Source organism: Lutra lutra, chromosome 5 (genome assembly GCF_902655055.1).
Source record: "Lutra lutra chromosome 5, mLutLut1.2, whole genome shotgun sequence".
Lineage (NCBI taxonomy): Eukaryota > Metazoa > Chordata > Mammalia > Carnivora > Mustelidae > Lutra > Lutra lutra.
The window spans coordinates 65,579,497-65,594,501 of record NC_062282.1 but is presented as its reverse complement, the minus strand read 5'-3'; the positions used below and the strand labels follow the sequence as shown (position 1 = coordinate 65,594,501).

At 55.9% G+C, this 15,005-nt stretch overlaps 2 protein-coding genes across 3 annotated transcripts in view; one reads left to right on the top strand and one right to left on the bottom strand.

The window, feature by feature from the left end:
* The first annotated feature begins 643 nt into the window (after positions 1-643).
* Positions 644-5,121, top strand: GPRIN1 (G protein regulated inducer of neurite outgrowth 1). Its single transcript, XM_047731783.1, has 2 exons — positions 644-685; positions 1,265-5,121. The coding sequence occupies exons 1-2, from the start codon at positions 644-646 to the stop codon at positions 4,262-4,264; spliced, it is 3,042 nt and encodes a 1,013-aa protein (XP_047587739.1). The 3' UTR covers positions 4,265-5,121.
* A 115-nt stretch (positions 5,122-5,236) lies between these two features.
* CDHR2 (cadherin related family member 2) overlaps positions 5,237-15,005 on the bottom strand; it is a 36,411-nt gene continuing 26,642 nt past the window's right edge. The window contains exons 18-33 of one of the 2 annotated variants that reach the window (XM_047730621.1): positions 13,915-13,984; positions 13,162-13,767; positions 12,472-12,543; positions 12,005-12,054; positions 10,521-10,672; positions 10,299-10,407; positions 10,119-10,207; positions 9,587-9,655; positions 9,402-9,479; positions 9,249-9,309; positions 9,041-9,165; positions 8,413-8,526; positions 8,251-8,331; positions 7,818-7,875; positions 7,632-7,700; positions 5,237-5,501 (exon numbers count right to left, since the gene is read on the bottom strand). In XM_047730621.1, the coding sequence (XP_047586577.1) occupies positions 5,367-5,501; positions 7,632-7,700; positions 7,818-7,875; positions 8,251-8,331; positions 8,413-8,526; positions 9,041-9,165; positions 9,249-9,309; positions 9,402-9,479; positions 9,587-9,655; positions 10,119-10,207; positions 10,299-10,407; positions 10,521-10,672; positions 12,005-12,054; positions 12,472-12,543; positions 13,162-13,767; positions 13,915-13,984 (1,938 nt within the window). In that variant the 3' untranslated portion in view covers positions 5,237-5,366. The remainder of the gene's footprint in view (positions 5,502-7,631; positions 7,701-7,817; positions 7,876-8,250; positions 8,332-8,412; positions 8,527-9,040; positions 9,166-9,248; positions 9,310-9,401; positions 9,480-9,586; positions 9,656-10,118; positions 10,208-10,298; positions 10,408-10,520; positions 10,673-12,004; positions 12,055-12,471; positions 12,544-13,161; positions 13,768-13,914; positions 13,985-15,005) is intronic. The other variant, XM_047730622.1, reaches the window with a different exon arrangement.

Sequence of the window (15,005 nt, the reverse complement as noted above, 5' to 3'; positions counted from 1 at the left end):
TTGTCTAAAACACAGCTCCCCATTTTCCCAGATTTCCTGCCTCACCCCCACCCCCAACCCTGGCCAGAATCCCACGGGCCACCCCTACTGCCACCTTCTGCAGCCGGCTGGCTCCTGTCAGTTTTCCCCAGGATCTCTCAGTTCTGCCAGCTCTCATATCTTGGACCTTTACTGTACCAGCTCTCATCTAGATTATTGCAGAGAAGGGCTGGGTGAATGAAGGAAGAATTGGGAGAAGAAGAGATTAAAGAATGGTTGGCTAGCCCCTCTGCTCCCGCCTCCACACCATCCCAGAGCGATCTTTGAAATCTCACATTTCAGACTATGTCCCTTCCTAACTATAAATCATCCACATCTTCCCAGGGCCTGCACAGACCAAAACTGCAGTCCACAGATATATCTTATTTGACCCACGTGGTGTTTTTCTTTTTTGATCTTGAATTAGAGATTTCATGTTGAAGTTCTGGATCTCCTGCTACTCGCTGATACCACCGGGATGAATCTGTCCAGAACGGTGCTTGGCTAGCGGAGGAGTGGCTCCCGCCTTAGGGCATACCCTCTCTGCTTTGCAAACTTTCCCTGCCACTCCCTATTATTCTCAACCCAGCCTGGTTCCCTCACTTAAATTACCCTCCTGGCCCCTATGGCATCAAAGTTTGTGACCTGTGTCCTAGAAGACAAAAGTGTAACTGCAGAGTAGCATGCCGAATGGGGTGGGCTGACAAGGAAGACAAAGGGTATATGCTGCATGGGGTGAAAACTGATGAAGTTGAAAAGTCAGACCATGAGGGTCCCTGGGTGGCACAGTCTGTTAAGCTTCCCACACTTGGTGTCAGCTCAGGTCGTGATCTCAGTCAGGGTCATGGGATTGAGCCCCCCATCAGGCTCCTAGCTCAGTGCAGAGTCTGTATGAGGCTCGCTCGCTCGCTCTCTCTCTCTCTCTCTCCCTCTGCCCCCCTCCATGTTCTGTCTCCTTCTCTCTCTTAAATAAGCAAATTTTTTTTAGAAAAAAGTTACACTGTGGCCAAGTTGTGAAGGGCCTTGAATGCCATTTTAGGAAGTTTGACTTTTATCTAGAGGGCCACTGGGAGCAGAGAAGCAGGGGAGTGATGGGGTAGGACAGAAGAGGACCAGATGGGGGCAGAGAACCCAGGGAGGAGGCCCAGCTGCTAGGAGAAGGGTGGGAGGGAGAAGATAGAGGCTCCTCCTCACCGGGTCTTCCCTGAGTCTGAGTCTGTTTTCTTTGTGTTTCAGAACCAGATAGAAGCCTGGGGCACAAGTACGGTTAGGAGGGCAGTTGGGCAGTGCTGAAGACCCAACCTGGCTCCAGCTTCTTTGGAAGAACTCCAGCCCCCCAGCACCTCAACCCACAGCCCTCTGCTGCCCACAGGATGGGAGCCTGGGGGCTGGGAACCCAGCCATGAGGGACTGCTGCCCCTCCCAGCAGAAGGCCAGCCCTGCACCCCCTAGGCACAACCCTGCCCCAAGCCCAGGCATGGACTCTAGACACAGCAGCTCCAGTGGGGCTGGGGAAGGGGCCTCTTGTTCTGAGGGCCCTGGCGGGAGCTTGGCCTGCATCCCTCCCCAAGAGGCAGCCAGCAAAGAGACACTGGGGGCACATGGAGCCTTGATCTCAGGGACACCAGAAGCTACCTTCTCTGAGAAGCCGGAGCCTGTATCCTCAGTGAAAACTGACCCCTCATCCTTGGAGAACAGAAATCCTTTGTTTTTGGAGAAGATGGAGTCCAAGTCTTCAAAGCAGGCAGATTCCACTTCCATAGGAAAGGAAGCTGCTGGGTCCTTGAGAACGGCAGATCCTGTGTTTATAGTAAAGACAGAGCCTGCAGTCTTGGGAAAAGGGGATCCTGTGGCTTCTGGAAGGATGAATCCTGTGGCCCCAAGAAAGGAGGATCCTGGATCCTTAGGGAAGGTAGATCCTGTGTGCTCTGACAAGGTGGAACCAGTGTCCCCAGGGAAGGAGGCCCCTGTATCCTCTGCCACATCGGATCCTGAGTTCCCAAGAAAGGAGGAGCCCTGGTGCTCAGGAAAAGAGCTTCCTGTGGCCTCAGAAGAGGCGGCTCCAGCATCTGTGGGAAAGGGAGATCTTGTTTCCTTGGGAAAGAGAGCTCCTGGGCCCTCAGGAAAGATGGATCCTGGGTCCTTGGAAAACACAGATTCTGCAATTGCAGGAAAGCTAGATCCTGCCTCCTTGGCAACACTGACTCCAGGGCCATCAGGCAAAACTGGGCCCATGTCTCCGGGAATAGTGGCTCTGGGGTCCTCAGGAAGGATGGAGCCTACTCACTTGGGGATGACAGATTCTCTGTCTGTTGGAAGTGCAGAAACTGGGTCCTTGACAAAAGAGGACCCTCAGTTCCCGGGGAAGATGGAGCCTGCCTCCTCGGGAAAGGGAGATCCCATGTCGATGAGCGTGACAAAAAACATGTCTTCTGGGCAGGTGGACGCTGTATTTTCAGGAAAGATGGAACCCACATCTTTGAAAAATGTGGATCCTGTGTCTTCAGGCAAGGTGGATCTGGTGTCCTCCGGAAAGCCAGAGCCCTTGACTCCCGGGCAGGTGACAGAAACTGTCTCATCACGAAAGGAGGACCCAGTGCCCTCCACCAAGGTAGATCCCATTTCTGTGGGAAATACAAAAACATCATCTTCTGGAAAAGCGAATCCTGAATTGAAAGGAAGGTTAGACCCTGTGCCCTCAGGTCCAGGGAACCCCAAATTCTTGGGGACAGTGGGACCCTCATCCTCTGTCAAAGCTGAGACAGTGACTGAGAGGAAAACAGAGCTGTTGTCCTCAGAGAAGGCAGGTCCTATGGGCTCTGGAATGGTGGGTCCCACAGCCTCAGGGAAGGCTGATGCCATGGCCTTGGGCAAGGCAGACACTGTGAGCAGAGGGAAGGCAGAAAGTGTTCCTCCTGGAGAAATAGACTCTGTGTCTTCTGGAAAAGTGGCCCCTGTGACTCTAGAAAAAACAGCCCTGGCACCCTTGGGAAAAGGAGAAGCTGTCCCTGAGGGAAAGATGGATCCTTTGCCCCCAGAGAAGGGGAATCCTATGAACTCCGCAAAGGTGGATCCCAGGGCCTCAGGGAAGGCAGAACCCAAGTCTGAGGGCAAAGCAGAAACAAAGCCCTTTGGGCAGGAGGGCCCTGCTTCATCGGGAAGGGCAGAGACTGCACTTCTGCGGAAGGAGAAGCCGCTGGCCTTGGAGAAAAGGGAGCCGGAAGCCTCAGGAAACATAGACCCTATTGCCTCTGGGAAGGTGGGGCCTTTGATTCCAGGGAAGGCTGAGGCCGTGCCTTCAAGAAAGGCAGAGTCCCCCTCTTCCGGGAAGTTGGGTCCCCTGCCTGTGGAGAAGGCAGAGGCCTCCTCCTCCTCCTCCAAGCAGTCAGACGGCAAACCCTACGGCTCAGGCCCTTCTCCCGCGGGGACCGGGAATGGCGGAGGCCTCTTGGAGCCAGTGCCAGAGCCCAGCGCAGAGGCCTCCGGCCTAGGCCAGAAAGACCTGGTGGCCGCTGGGGCCGAGAGAAGCCCCGGCCCGGAGGCCATAGGGCCCCCGCCCGGGCCGCGGACTCGCGACAACTTCACTAAGGCGCCGTCGTGGGAGGCGAGCGCCCCACCGCGCGAGGACGCGGGGACGCAGGCGGGCGCGCAGGCCTGCGTGTCGGTGGCCGTGAGCCCCATGTCTCCGCAGGACGGCGCGGGCGGCCCGGCCTTCAGCTTCCAGGCGGCGCCTCGCGCGCCCAGCCCCGGGCCCAGGCCACCCTCGCGCCGGGACGCGGGCCTACAGGTGTCGCTGGGCGCCGCCGAGATGCGCTCCGTGGCCACGGAGCCCATGACGCCGCAGGCGGCGGCGGCGCCGGCAGCGCCACCCGCCTTTCCCGAAGTGCGGGTGCGGCCCGGCTCCGCGCTGGCGGCCGCCGTGGCGCCCCAGGAGGCGGCCGAGCCGGTGCGCGACGTGAGCTGGGACGAAAAGGGCATGACGTGGGAGGTGTACGGCGCCGCCATGGAGGTGGAGGTCCTGGGCATGGCCATCCAGAAGCATCTGGAGCGACAGATCGAGGAGCACGGCCGCCAAGGGGCGCCCGCGCCGCCGCCCGCCGCCCGCCCAGGCCCTGGCCGTGCTGGCTCCGTGCGTGCTGCGCCCCCCGAGGGTCCCGCCAAGCGCCCGCCTGGCCTCTTCAGAGCGCTGCTGCAGAGTGTGCGCCGGCCCAGGTGCTGCTCCCGAGCCGGACCCACGGCCGAGTGATATGCTCCCCTTTTGTACGCCCGGGTTTCCAACCTTTTCAGGCTCCCTTCTTGACCCCAAGATCCTAGAAGGGATCCCCCTCGACGGGCGGGAGGCCCCCCTGAGAGGTGGGCAGCCTCTAGGGCCTTCTCATCCTCTTCTTTCCAGCCTCTTCCCCTGCCAAACTCACCAATGAACCCTCTCTACCCGGCCCCCTCATGGTCATGGGACCACGAACCCAGCCCTGACACCCCCCTGTCCCCTTCCAGCCCTCATCGCTCCCTCCCTCCCCGTCACAACTCGGGGATCTGCTCAGCAGGCCCAGCCCTGAGAGCTGAGGCAGGCTCCTGAGATGTCCAGACTGGTAGGCTGAAGTCTTCAGTGGCCACCAGGTCCCCAGAACTGGAGAGACTATGTACAAAAGCTCCAAGTATGCAAGGATTGGTGTGTGAGACCCCTGAGTGTGCAAGGCTCCAAATATGGGGCCCCTGGAAGAGTGTGTGTGTCCATGCAGTGGGCTGGCCCCCATGGCCCGGGCATGTCTTGCATGCTGGTAGTCATCCCCAAATCCTGTCTCCCCCTCATCTGGCCCAGTCCCAGCCCTATCCACCCTCCCTGGACACTGTTCACAATTCCTGACAGCAGGAAGGCAGCTGCAGGAATGCCCGGGGGGGCACAGTTGAAAAGAGAGTCTCAGACAGGTCTGGGAATCACAGTCAGAAGCTCATGGAAGGTCTTGGGTCCCAGGCAGCCTCGCAGCTGGTCTTGGGTATTGGGGGCAGGACAGAGAGCTCACTTTATAACCACAGTCCTCCTTTAAAGGCTGCCCTCTCTCCCTCATCCCTGTGTGTTGTGAGCCCCACGAGTCCCTTGTGACCACTCAATACCCCTGTCCCCACCCCTCCAGCCACAGTTTTTGGCTACAAACTGTCACAATATACATTGGTAATAAAATTGTCCCCCAATTATTGGCAGGTGTGATTGTCTACAAGCAGAAGGGGACAGAGTAGCGTGATATATTAATGCATTTAGAGACGGGTAGGTGTGGTTTGGGGTGACAAGACTTCTTCCGAGGTAGATCACCATGGGGGGGCTCTGCAGCAAGGGTCCTGTGGCAGGGACATCACAGGTCTGTGGTGTCCAGGCCAGCATTGGTGAAGGACAGCTCCTGCTGTCCACCTCTGTCTGCCTTCCTTCCTGACAGCACCATGCCCAGTGGCTCTGTATCTAGCTCCATCAGACTGTGTAGAGCTTCCTTCTGTGGGGAGAAGGAGGGAAGGTGTGAAGGGCAGAGATAGGGTGATTCTCCCAGTCTGTAAGGGACTCTTCAACCCATGACAGATGGCTGCTTAACTGCAGTCCCACATGCTCTTCCTGGGGCCTGTTTCTTGGCTGTGTCCCAGAGGTGACCATGGCCACTAGTGGTGCACATGGGCTCAGGTGAACAGGTGAAGGGGTGGACCTGAGGGGGGAAGTCTCCTCTGGCCTTTGCCTGACCCACAGACACAGCAGGACTTCGGTGTTGTTCTCAGTCCTGAATAATAGCAGGCTCAGTGTCCTGTGCCAAGAAGTCAGTCCAATCCAGTTCCTGCCACTTGTACCCCAAGGCCAGCACTGTGCTGGGCGCAGTCCATGACCTGAACTACCCACAGGAGACCCCTGAAGCAGGGATCCTGTACCGCACTTTATAGATGTGGAAACTGAGGCTCAGAGGGTTCTCATGGCCAGGAAGAGGCAGAGCAGGGTTTGGATCACTGGGTCTTGTTGGCCCTAAAGACTGTCCGTTGCTGCCCCTGGTTGAATCTGGCATCTCCCTGTGCCACCCTCAAAGGGCCACGTCACACCCAGGGTACCACCTGCAGCTCATCACAGCACATGCTCATCTCCCTACCTTTCCTCTTCCCCCTTCCCTTGCAACTTGCCACAAACTCAAACCTCCTCACAAGGGTGCCCTCCTGTGGAGCCTGCCCCGGGCTCAGCTCCACCAACACAGAGACACCTCTGGGGGCAGAGGCCCTGCCACCATTCTCCCCAGGGCATTCCACGGGTTTTTTTCTGGACTAGGGCTTTTCCAGTCCCTGATAAACAGTGGAACATCCGAGGGGCCCCAGGAAGGACTAAACAGGGCTCCCCCGAGTCCTCACCGTAGACCCCCAGTGGGACCCATTGGTGCAGTGCAGCCTAGGACAATTCAAACTGTCCTTGGAGACAGGAGACCTGAGTTCTGGTCTGCCCTTGCCTTGCAAACTTTCTGACCTCAGGCAGGTCAGCCCCAGAGCCTTCTGGCCTTGGTTGCTTGTGAAGGTTGCATTAGATCACCTCTCGGGTCTCTCAGGCCTTCCACACAAACATTTACGGAGGTTTTGGGTGAGTTAGGGCACCAAGAGATCCTCAGAAAAAGGTCCCACCTGTGTTCCTCACCCAGAGACTGCAGCGCCCACCCGCTGTTGAAGGAGAGACGGTAGAGTCTGGGCAGCTTCTCTGAGTTATAACAACCTCTGTCATCCTAGGACGGTCTTGTCTCTTTTCTGGCTTTTGAAGGCTCTCAGTGGCCCAGCCTCTCCCCTTCTCTAGACTCATCTCTCAGGCTCCCTGCCCCTCCCAGCCCACAAGCCCAGCCCCACCGGGAACCTCCAATGCCACTCCCCTATAGGGGTCTGTCTTGGCCTCCACCAGGGGCCACCAACCTGGCCACGAGTTCTCACCCACAAGACTGTTCTCTTCTTCCTCGGTTCCCCCCAGACATATTCATTGAAGTTTTGGCCCCAAACCATCTTCAACCAGAGATGAACCGTCCACCCCAAGGCCTTCAGCACTGCCTGGCCGCCCGGATTGTCATCCATGACCTCCATCTTTGGCGGCCCATTTGGTGGCCTCCATGCTACAGCCAGATCCCTGTGCAACACCCCCCCCACACCCCACCTGCTGATCTCCTCACTGGTTCTCTATCCTGCACATTAGAACGTCAAGAGCTTTAACGACACACCCAAGCAGGCTGGATCCCCACCCACTGGATCAGAATCTCCAGGCTGTGATACCACATCTGCACTTCTAAAGAGTTCCCCATGCGATTCTAGTTAGCAACCCAGGCTGTGCGAACTGTTGATCTAATTGAACCATCTCCCCTACTGAACAAATAACAGCACAGCTATTTATGTGAGCCTCCCTTCTCTCCTTTACTAGTCTATGTCCACCTCTGGATTTCTTCCCTGCACCCCGCCAGCTTTCATACAAAGGTATAAACAGAAGGAACCAGATTTTTTAGCTCTTGCTTCATACCAGGTGGTTTTCATACCTGCTCTAACTTCCCTCTCAAAAAGCCCTGCATGTTTAGTGTTCCAATCTCCATTTACAGAAGAGAAAACAGAACCAGAGGGAAGTCACCCACCTCAAGTCTCAGTGAGCCAGTAGAAGAGCAAAGGTTGGGTTCCATCCAAGGCTGTGGGCTTCCCAGGGCCTAGTGTGGAGACATGCATGTCAGTAGCAGGTCCTGCAGCTCTGTCCCGAACCCCACCCATTCAGAGAAGAACCCCATGTCAAGAAGCCCCAGGCACCAGCTCATCCCCCAGCTTGCCTTGATTATCTCCTTGTCCTTTTCCAGGTCAACAGAGTTGTCATCCAGGGAATTGAGACTGTGGGAGAGATGATGGAGCTCAGTCAGTAGCCCCAGTCTTCCCTGTCCCCACCATTGCCTCCACCATCATCACCACGCGACTGTCTCCATCTCCACCACCATCACCTCCACCTCCACCATTACCATCACCTCTACTACCAACACCACCACACCACCAGCACCACCAGCACCATCACCTCCACCACCAACACCACCACCATCGCCACCACCACCTCCATTACCTCCACCGCCATCACCTCCATCACCACCATCACCACCACCATCACCATCACCATCACCACCGTCACCAACACTACCAACATCACCAACACCAACACCACCACCACCACCATCGCCATCACTGACCAGCATGGCTGTGAGGGTCTCTGCTCACCTCATGTGGTCTAGGTCACTGGAGGAGGATTGGGAATTGAAGTTCAGGTCCTTGGTGGGGAGGTCCAACATAGGGTTGGCCCTGGAGAGAAGGCTTATTCAAGCAGTTGTGAACCTCAGACTCCCCATGGAGCTTCTTACCCACTCTCTGAACCCCGCTCACCGCTCAGTGGTGTACATGTTCGTCCCAGGGATGGCAGAGGCCAAGGGCATCACCCCTGCCGCTGTCTTTCGGGCCTCCTTAGCAGCCTTCACAGCCCGAAGCTTCCGATGGTAGCTGTGGAGAGTCAGGGGCTGGGAGAGTCACTACTTTGCCTGCATGCCCACTGTGTGCCCAGTGCAGGTACTGAGAGTGTGGCTTCACAACAGCCCTGGCAGGTCAGAGGGTTAGCACCATAATACCGAGGGCACAAGTAAGAGCCAGGGAAAGGAAAGGACTCCTCAAGGGGTGACCAGTGGCAAGGCCTGGAGTCAAATCCAGATGTGGCTCCTGGCCCCGAACATATTGCAAAAGGAAAAAGAGGCAGTGTTTATGAAAAGACTAGCATTTTCCTGCTCGCAGGGTGCACGTTGCGTCCTTGTGCACCTTGAGGAATCTAGTGTTGTGCTCATTCTACAAAGGAAACCGAGGCTCAGGGAGGGGAGATGACCTATCTGAGTGGTCACGACAGGTTTCAGGGGACTAAATACAGATATACCGGATGTCTAAAGCCAAGCTTTCTCTACCCACCAGATGTCTCAAAGGGTGGGAAATGCAGGGCTGGAGACAAGGGGGCTGATGGGAGCAGTACCTCTTCCGGATACACACGAGGGCCGTGGTCATGATCACGATGACCAGCAGCAAAGCCACTCCCAATCCTATGATGACACTGACGAGCAACTTTGGCAGGTCTGACTCCTGGCTCTCCTGGGAACCCTGGAGAAGAGATGTGAGGGAGGTTGTGGGTGGACCTTCCCCCTCTCTGCTCCCCTCATCAGCTCCCCTGCACTGACACTCACCAGTACCACCAGCCCCAGCTGCAGCAGCTGCATCAGTGAGTCCTGGTCATTCCGGATCATCCTGGCCACGGAGTCCCACTCAGACCCAAGGGATGTCGGCATCCCCCAAGGTTTTGCTCACCCTCCTGCCCACCCAAGGGGAGCCCCACTCACACACTCAGCTCATCAAGGGTCAGGGCTGTCCCGTTCGAGAAGACAAAATAGGCATCAAGGTAGGAACGGCCCCGGGCCCTGGAATGGGGCGGGGGTAAAGAGTAAACCGTCCAGAACCACCCAGCAGGCCCCTCATGCTGCTGCTTCTCATCTTCACTCCAGCCACTGAGCCTGTGGGCACTCACCGAGCTGTGGATTCCATGTCCTGAATGCTCACAACATAGACAGTAGTCCTGGTGGCCTGAGCGAGAACCCTGCAAAGAGGGCAAATGTCACTGAGGCATAGGGTAGGAGCCTTAGACTGGGTCTATGGCCAGGACTCTACCAGGGGAATTAGGAATTGTGTGAATTAGAAAGGGACACCTCCTCTGGACAGCTTCATTGGCTACTCAGGTAGCACCTCTGTGCAGATTAGACAGGGCAGCCCCTTCCTCTGGGGTTGGGCTTATGACTTAGCGAGCAGAATACCCCTGTGCAGTGCACAGCCTTCACAACCATACATGACGGTCCTATTTAGGCCTCTCTATCCCCAGCCAATCCTATGCTTCTAGGAGCATTGAGAGAGGAAGTGCAGGTACAGGTGCAGATCGAAGACAGGGACAAAATCAAGTGTAGGTCAGGGACAGGTTTGACCTACATTCTGTCCAGGTCTCTTCAGGGATCAGACTCTCAGGCCCTGTTCTTCCCCACACCCCCCTCTAAGCATCCCAAACCTACGCGATAATCTTCTCCATGTTGGCGCCCACCTCCTCCTTGTTCATGGAGAACTGCAACCTGACACGATAACTTTGGTCCACAGTGAAGAGCTACAGGAGGAAGGCATGGGGAAGATGGGGCATAAGGGACCCAGGAGCTGGCAGAGGGTACTGGGGGCTAGAGGCAGGACCCAATACTCACATTCAGGGTGATTTTAGCTTCCTGAGCAGGACCCACCGAAGGTTTGTCCTGGGCCTGGACTGTCACTTGGTAGGTGCCTTGGAGAGTGGAATCAAGGTTGGTCACCAGCCTATTGAAGGTAGATGAGCATGGCTCAGTCTTGGAACCCAAACTGGAGTCCTCTGGAACTCACTGTCTTGAGGCCCCGTTGACTCCCGCCCAACCAGGGGCTGCCCACGTTACTCAATGTTGCCAATGAACATGTCTGCCTCTAAAGAGGTAGTGACCCGGAAGTAGCCCTGGAAAGGGGTTATGGCCCCATCCTTGGCGATGAAATCCACTTGGAGGATAGAGAAGAGGATGGCTCCGTTATTCCCTGAGTCATTGTCTCTGGCCTGGGAGAAAGAATGGACAACACCTAGGGGCTAGGCCAGGCAACCCTTCACCCCCAGCAGGAATCAGCAGGTGAAATGGCCTGGGCTGGTCCCAGTATTTCTATCAGCCTCCTCCAGGCCACCCCAACTAAGCAAACACTTTAAACAGTGTGCTTGCTCTGCAAATCCAGGTTTGGACGAGTCCCTGCTTCTGGCCCTCTAACTCAACAGGTTGCTGTCCAAAGTCTGTCCCATGTGGAAATCCTGTCCTGCTTTGCCCCAACCCAAAGCCACACATACACACACACACACACACACACACACACACACACATTTCCTGAACACCTACTATGTGCACCTCCCCTTAAATCCCTCATTTCAGTGTTTACTGACATGAATACAAATTCCCTTAGCAGACCATGAAATAATTGGAGGGGGGGCCTACAAACGTTCTTATTCATTCTAGTACCTTTTAGAGATACGTAGAGCCAACACATAGACCTGTGAGTCTACTGTTCAGAATGAGACCAAAGTTGGTGTTTAAGTTTAAAAAAAAAGAGTCAATTTAAAGAAAAGGGCTCCAAGCTATGGCCACTCATGACATTGGAATGTCATTGGCTGAAGACTGGAAGACTCTGGAAGACTCTTTAGGGCTTGAAAGAACCTGGAGAGAGAATTACTATCCCTATTTTATAGAGGAAACTGTGGTGAGGACTCAGCTTGAAGTGGGGAAGGCTGGCCTCTTTCCACAGCAAAGCGGGGCACACACATATCACCCAACCTCTTCATCCCCACACATCACTGCCAGGAACTGCCAGCTTCTTCCAGGAGGGAAACCGAGCCCCAGAAAGGCAGGCAGCTCCCCAAGTCAGTTAAAGGGCCCACCAGAGCCAGGTTCCTGGCATGTGTGGGAGGCCTCGCTCGTCCATGTGGCACACCCAGCACCCTCTCACAAACATACTCACATCCCACATCCCGTGTATAAAAATACACGGAAGTATTTTTATAATTTCACTCTGGAAATTATTTATCTGCAAGGAACTCATTTAATTTACAGCTGTTATGATTTGTCTGTTTGACTCAAGAATTGTGGCATAGTGAAAAAAATCTAGCCTGCAAATAGTTTTTATGATCATGAAATTTTTATGACAACAAAATGATAATTAATGGAGTTTAAATCCTACCAATTAGGCAAGTGTTCATCTCCATTCTGGGGTTTTCTTTTGATATGTTGGAGCCAATACATTTCCTTTCTTGTGTTAAAACAGTCTGGGGGCGGCCAAAAGGCCTGAAGGCCTTAGTCCTGTCTCCTGGGGCTAACGTGATGGACAGAGGCAGGAGCCAAGGGCTTACCTGGACAGAAGCCACCTGCTGGTTGGGGACCACAAGTTCTGGGATGATAACTACAAGTGTGAATGAGAAAGGGTCAGTGGGGTCAGGGCCAGTGCCCACCCAGCTGAGTGCTGATCATAAGCCCAGCTCAGGATGCAATCCCCGCAAATCTTTCCTCAACCTCTCTGCCATCAAAACCCCCATTACAACAGCCTCTGTGCCATCAGTTAGCAACTCATCTACCTCTCATTGTGCAGATGAGGAAACTGAGGCCCAGAGGGGAGGGACTGGCCCGGGGTCCGATATTATGAGTTGGGGCAGAGCTGGGCTGAAAACTCAGATCTCCCCACTTGTTGAAACTTTGGGGGAGAGGTGGGATTGGAGGCCTTCCTTTCTCTCCACAGGCCAACTTGGGGTTGGAAGAGGGCCTATGGGAGCTGCCCGAAGGAAATCCTGGCAGAGTATGGAGGGAAAGGCTGGCCACTTACCGAAAGTCTTACTTTCAGGCAGAAAATAGGGGGCGTTGTCATTCATGTCCTCGATGGTGATGGCAAGGCTTCCTACAGGAATAAGTTTGGCTGGTTCTGGCCTCTGGGCCAAGGCCTGACCCAGAAGGCCTGGGCCTAAGCCATGCTCCCTGCTGCCTCCCTCCCATGCATCTCCCATCTCCCATGCACCACCCCCTCCCCTGCTCCTGCCCGGGGGTGCCCACTCAGTTTCCTCTGGCCTTTGTGGTGGGAAGTATCCTCCCCATACCTCAGAGAGGGGAGCACTTGTCCAAGGTCATCCGGCAAGGACTGAGCCCCGCCGGGGAATGTCCCACCTGTTACTTGTTAGCTGTGTAAGCTAGGTTACTGGCACTGTGTGCCTCAGTTTCCTCATCTGTAAAATTGAACAGGGATCACCTAGCCTACCAGTAGTGTGGGAAGGACACACAGGAGGACTTTTATGGTGCCTGGCACAGCTCTCAGTGGCAGGACGGTCTCGGAGTAGGCTAGCTGTTAGTGCGGTTCTTCTAGCAACCATAGTCAGAGGTGGGCTACGAGTACAGTCACGGCTGCCCTCCCCTTCACCCTGCCTCACAAGTGGCTCTGGGCCAGGCACCATGCTAAACGCTTTACATGTGTCCTGGCCCCTATGCAGCAGCCTCCTGGGCCCGGCAGGCTGGGCCGCCTCACCGTTGTCACTGTGGGCCAGGAAGCGGGGGTCCGTGGTGATGTCCCAGGCCCGCACAACCAGCGTGACAAGGTCACAGGACTCATAGTCAATGGCCTCACTCTGACTGATGAACACTGAGCCATTGGCCAGCACGGAGAACCAGCCATGGCACAGGCTGCCCACGTTGACCCTGGCCTTGGTACAGACGACGTTCACAAGTTGTATCTCCAGCTGGGACAAGGTATCCACGTCCCAGGCCACCACCTGGGCCACCATGCCATGCTGTGTGCCATTCTCAGAGACCCAGATGCCCCGGAGTGAGATTGGGTCCAGAGTGGGGGGCTCATCGTTCACGTCCTCCACGGCCACAGAGACTCCTGCTGTGGCCTCTCTCCCCTGGGGGTCTGGGTTCTCAGCACTCACAGTCAGATTGTAGGAAACCTGTGTCTCATAGTCCAGGCTCACATCTGAGGGCAGCCAGAGGCGGCCCTGAGCCCACCCGGACCCCAGAACCAAGCCACGCAGTGCGAAGTTGTTGGCGCCGCTCCCCGACAGGATGAAGCTGATGCGGTTGTTGGCTTCCGTCTGATCCGCATCCCAGGCAGTCACCACACCCACCAGCTTGCCTGTGGAGGAGGGCAGACTGCACAGGGACCCCGGGTGCATCCACTGGAGGCTTCCCCTGCCCTCACCTCCCTCAAGTGCCCCGGGAGGGATTCGACACCTCACCTGGCCCCTGCCCCAGTGCCCGGCCTGACCCAGAGAGGACTGACCTTGGTCCCTCTCCTTCACTGAGAAGGAGTAAACGGACTGGTTGAAGATGGGCAGGTTGTCATTAATGTCCTGCAGGCAAAGGAAATTCTGAGCACACGAACCTCAGGAGCCCCCACAGTTCGATCTCCCCAGAGCCAGTCTGAGAAGCTCGTGTTTCCTCTGACCCAAGGCACGGACTCTCTGTCAACATCTCCGCACTTCACCCGTGAGAAAAGTGCCTCTGAGAGGACAGAACCAGCCCAGGGCGCACACGTGGGGCTCACAGGCCTGTGGCAGGACCTCTGGAATTGGTTAGACACTTTCAGGGAGGTCCCACTCCTCCCTGCTTCTCTGACCACGACTCAGAGCCATCTCAGACTCTGCTTTCCAGAAGGGGAGTTGAGCTCCTATTGGCGTCCCCATCTGGCCAGCTTGACTCACCATGCCTTGGATTTATTCTGTTGGTCTCACTGTTTCCACAAAGGCCCATGGCCCAGGCTTTCCCTTGTCCCCTCTTTTTGCCTGTCCTTCCTGAGCTCAGCTGACCCCAGGACCCTTGCTCTGTGCTCAGGCAGAGCTGAGCTCCAGGGACCTGCCAAGGCTCAGGCCTGGTCCTGGCCTTAGACGCCCACTGTTTTCCATTCTTGCCTACCCTCTCCGGTCCTGGCCACCTACACCTACAGAGACTGACACTGTTGTCCCCGCACAGAGCCACCTCCACCTGCTGCTTCCTCCCCAAATACTAACACATGCTGCAGGTGCCCTTGGCTTTTCCTGCCCTTCCCCCGGGCAGCCCACAGGTATCTGCTTTTGCCTTCAGCTTTTTCTAAGTAAGCATTCAACAGACATTGATGAAAACAAAGCCGTCTCCTCCTTAACTAGATGTGTTTTCTGCTGGCAATTTCCCAGAATGGCATGTCTGGCTCAGTGCATGCAGCCAGCAGCTTCCTAAGTCACAGGGGTGGCCGAGCTGTGGCAAATCCAGTCCCACCTCTGCCTCACATGTGACTTGACTCCTCTGAGTCTCAGTGTCTTCATCTACAAGATGGGGTCATGGTCCCCACTCTAGGGGCGGTTGTGAAGACGAGTCTGTGGGTGTGAAAGGACCTAC

What these genes read in the sequence shown, in the direction of transcription:
- GPRIN1 (XM_047731783.1), top strand. Translation starts at nt 644, where the DNA reads ATGGCATCAAAGTTTGTGACCTGTGTCCTAGAAGACAAAAGT. An exon ending in GTGTCCTAGAAGACAAAAGT is followed by an intron (nt 686 to 1,264) that starts GTAACTGCAGAG and finishes AGAACCAGATAG; the next exon opens with AAGCCTGGGGCACAAGTACG.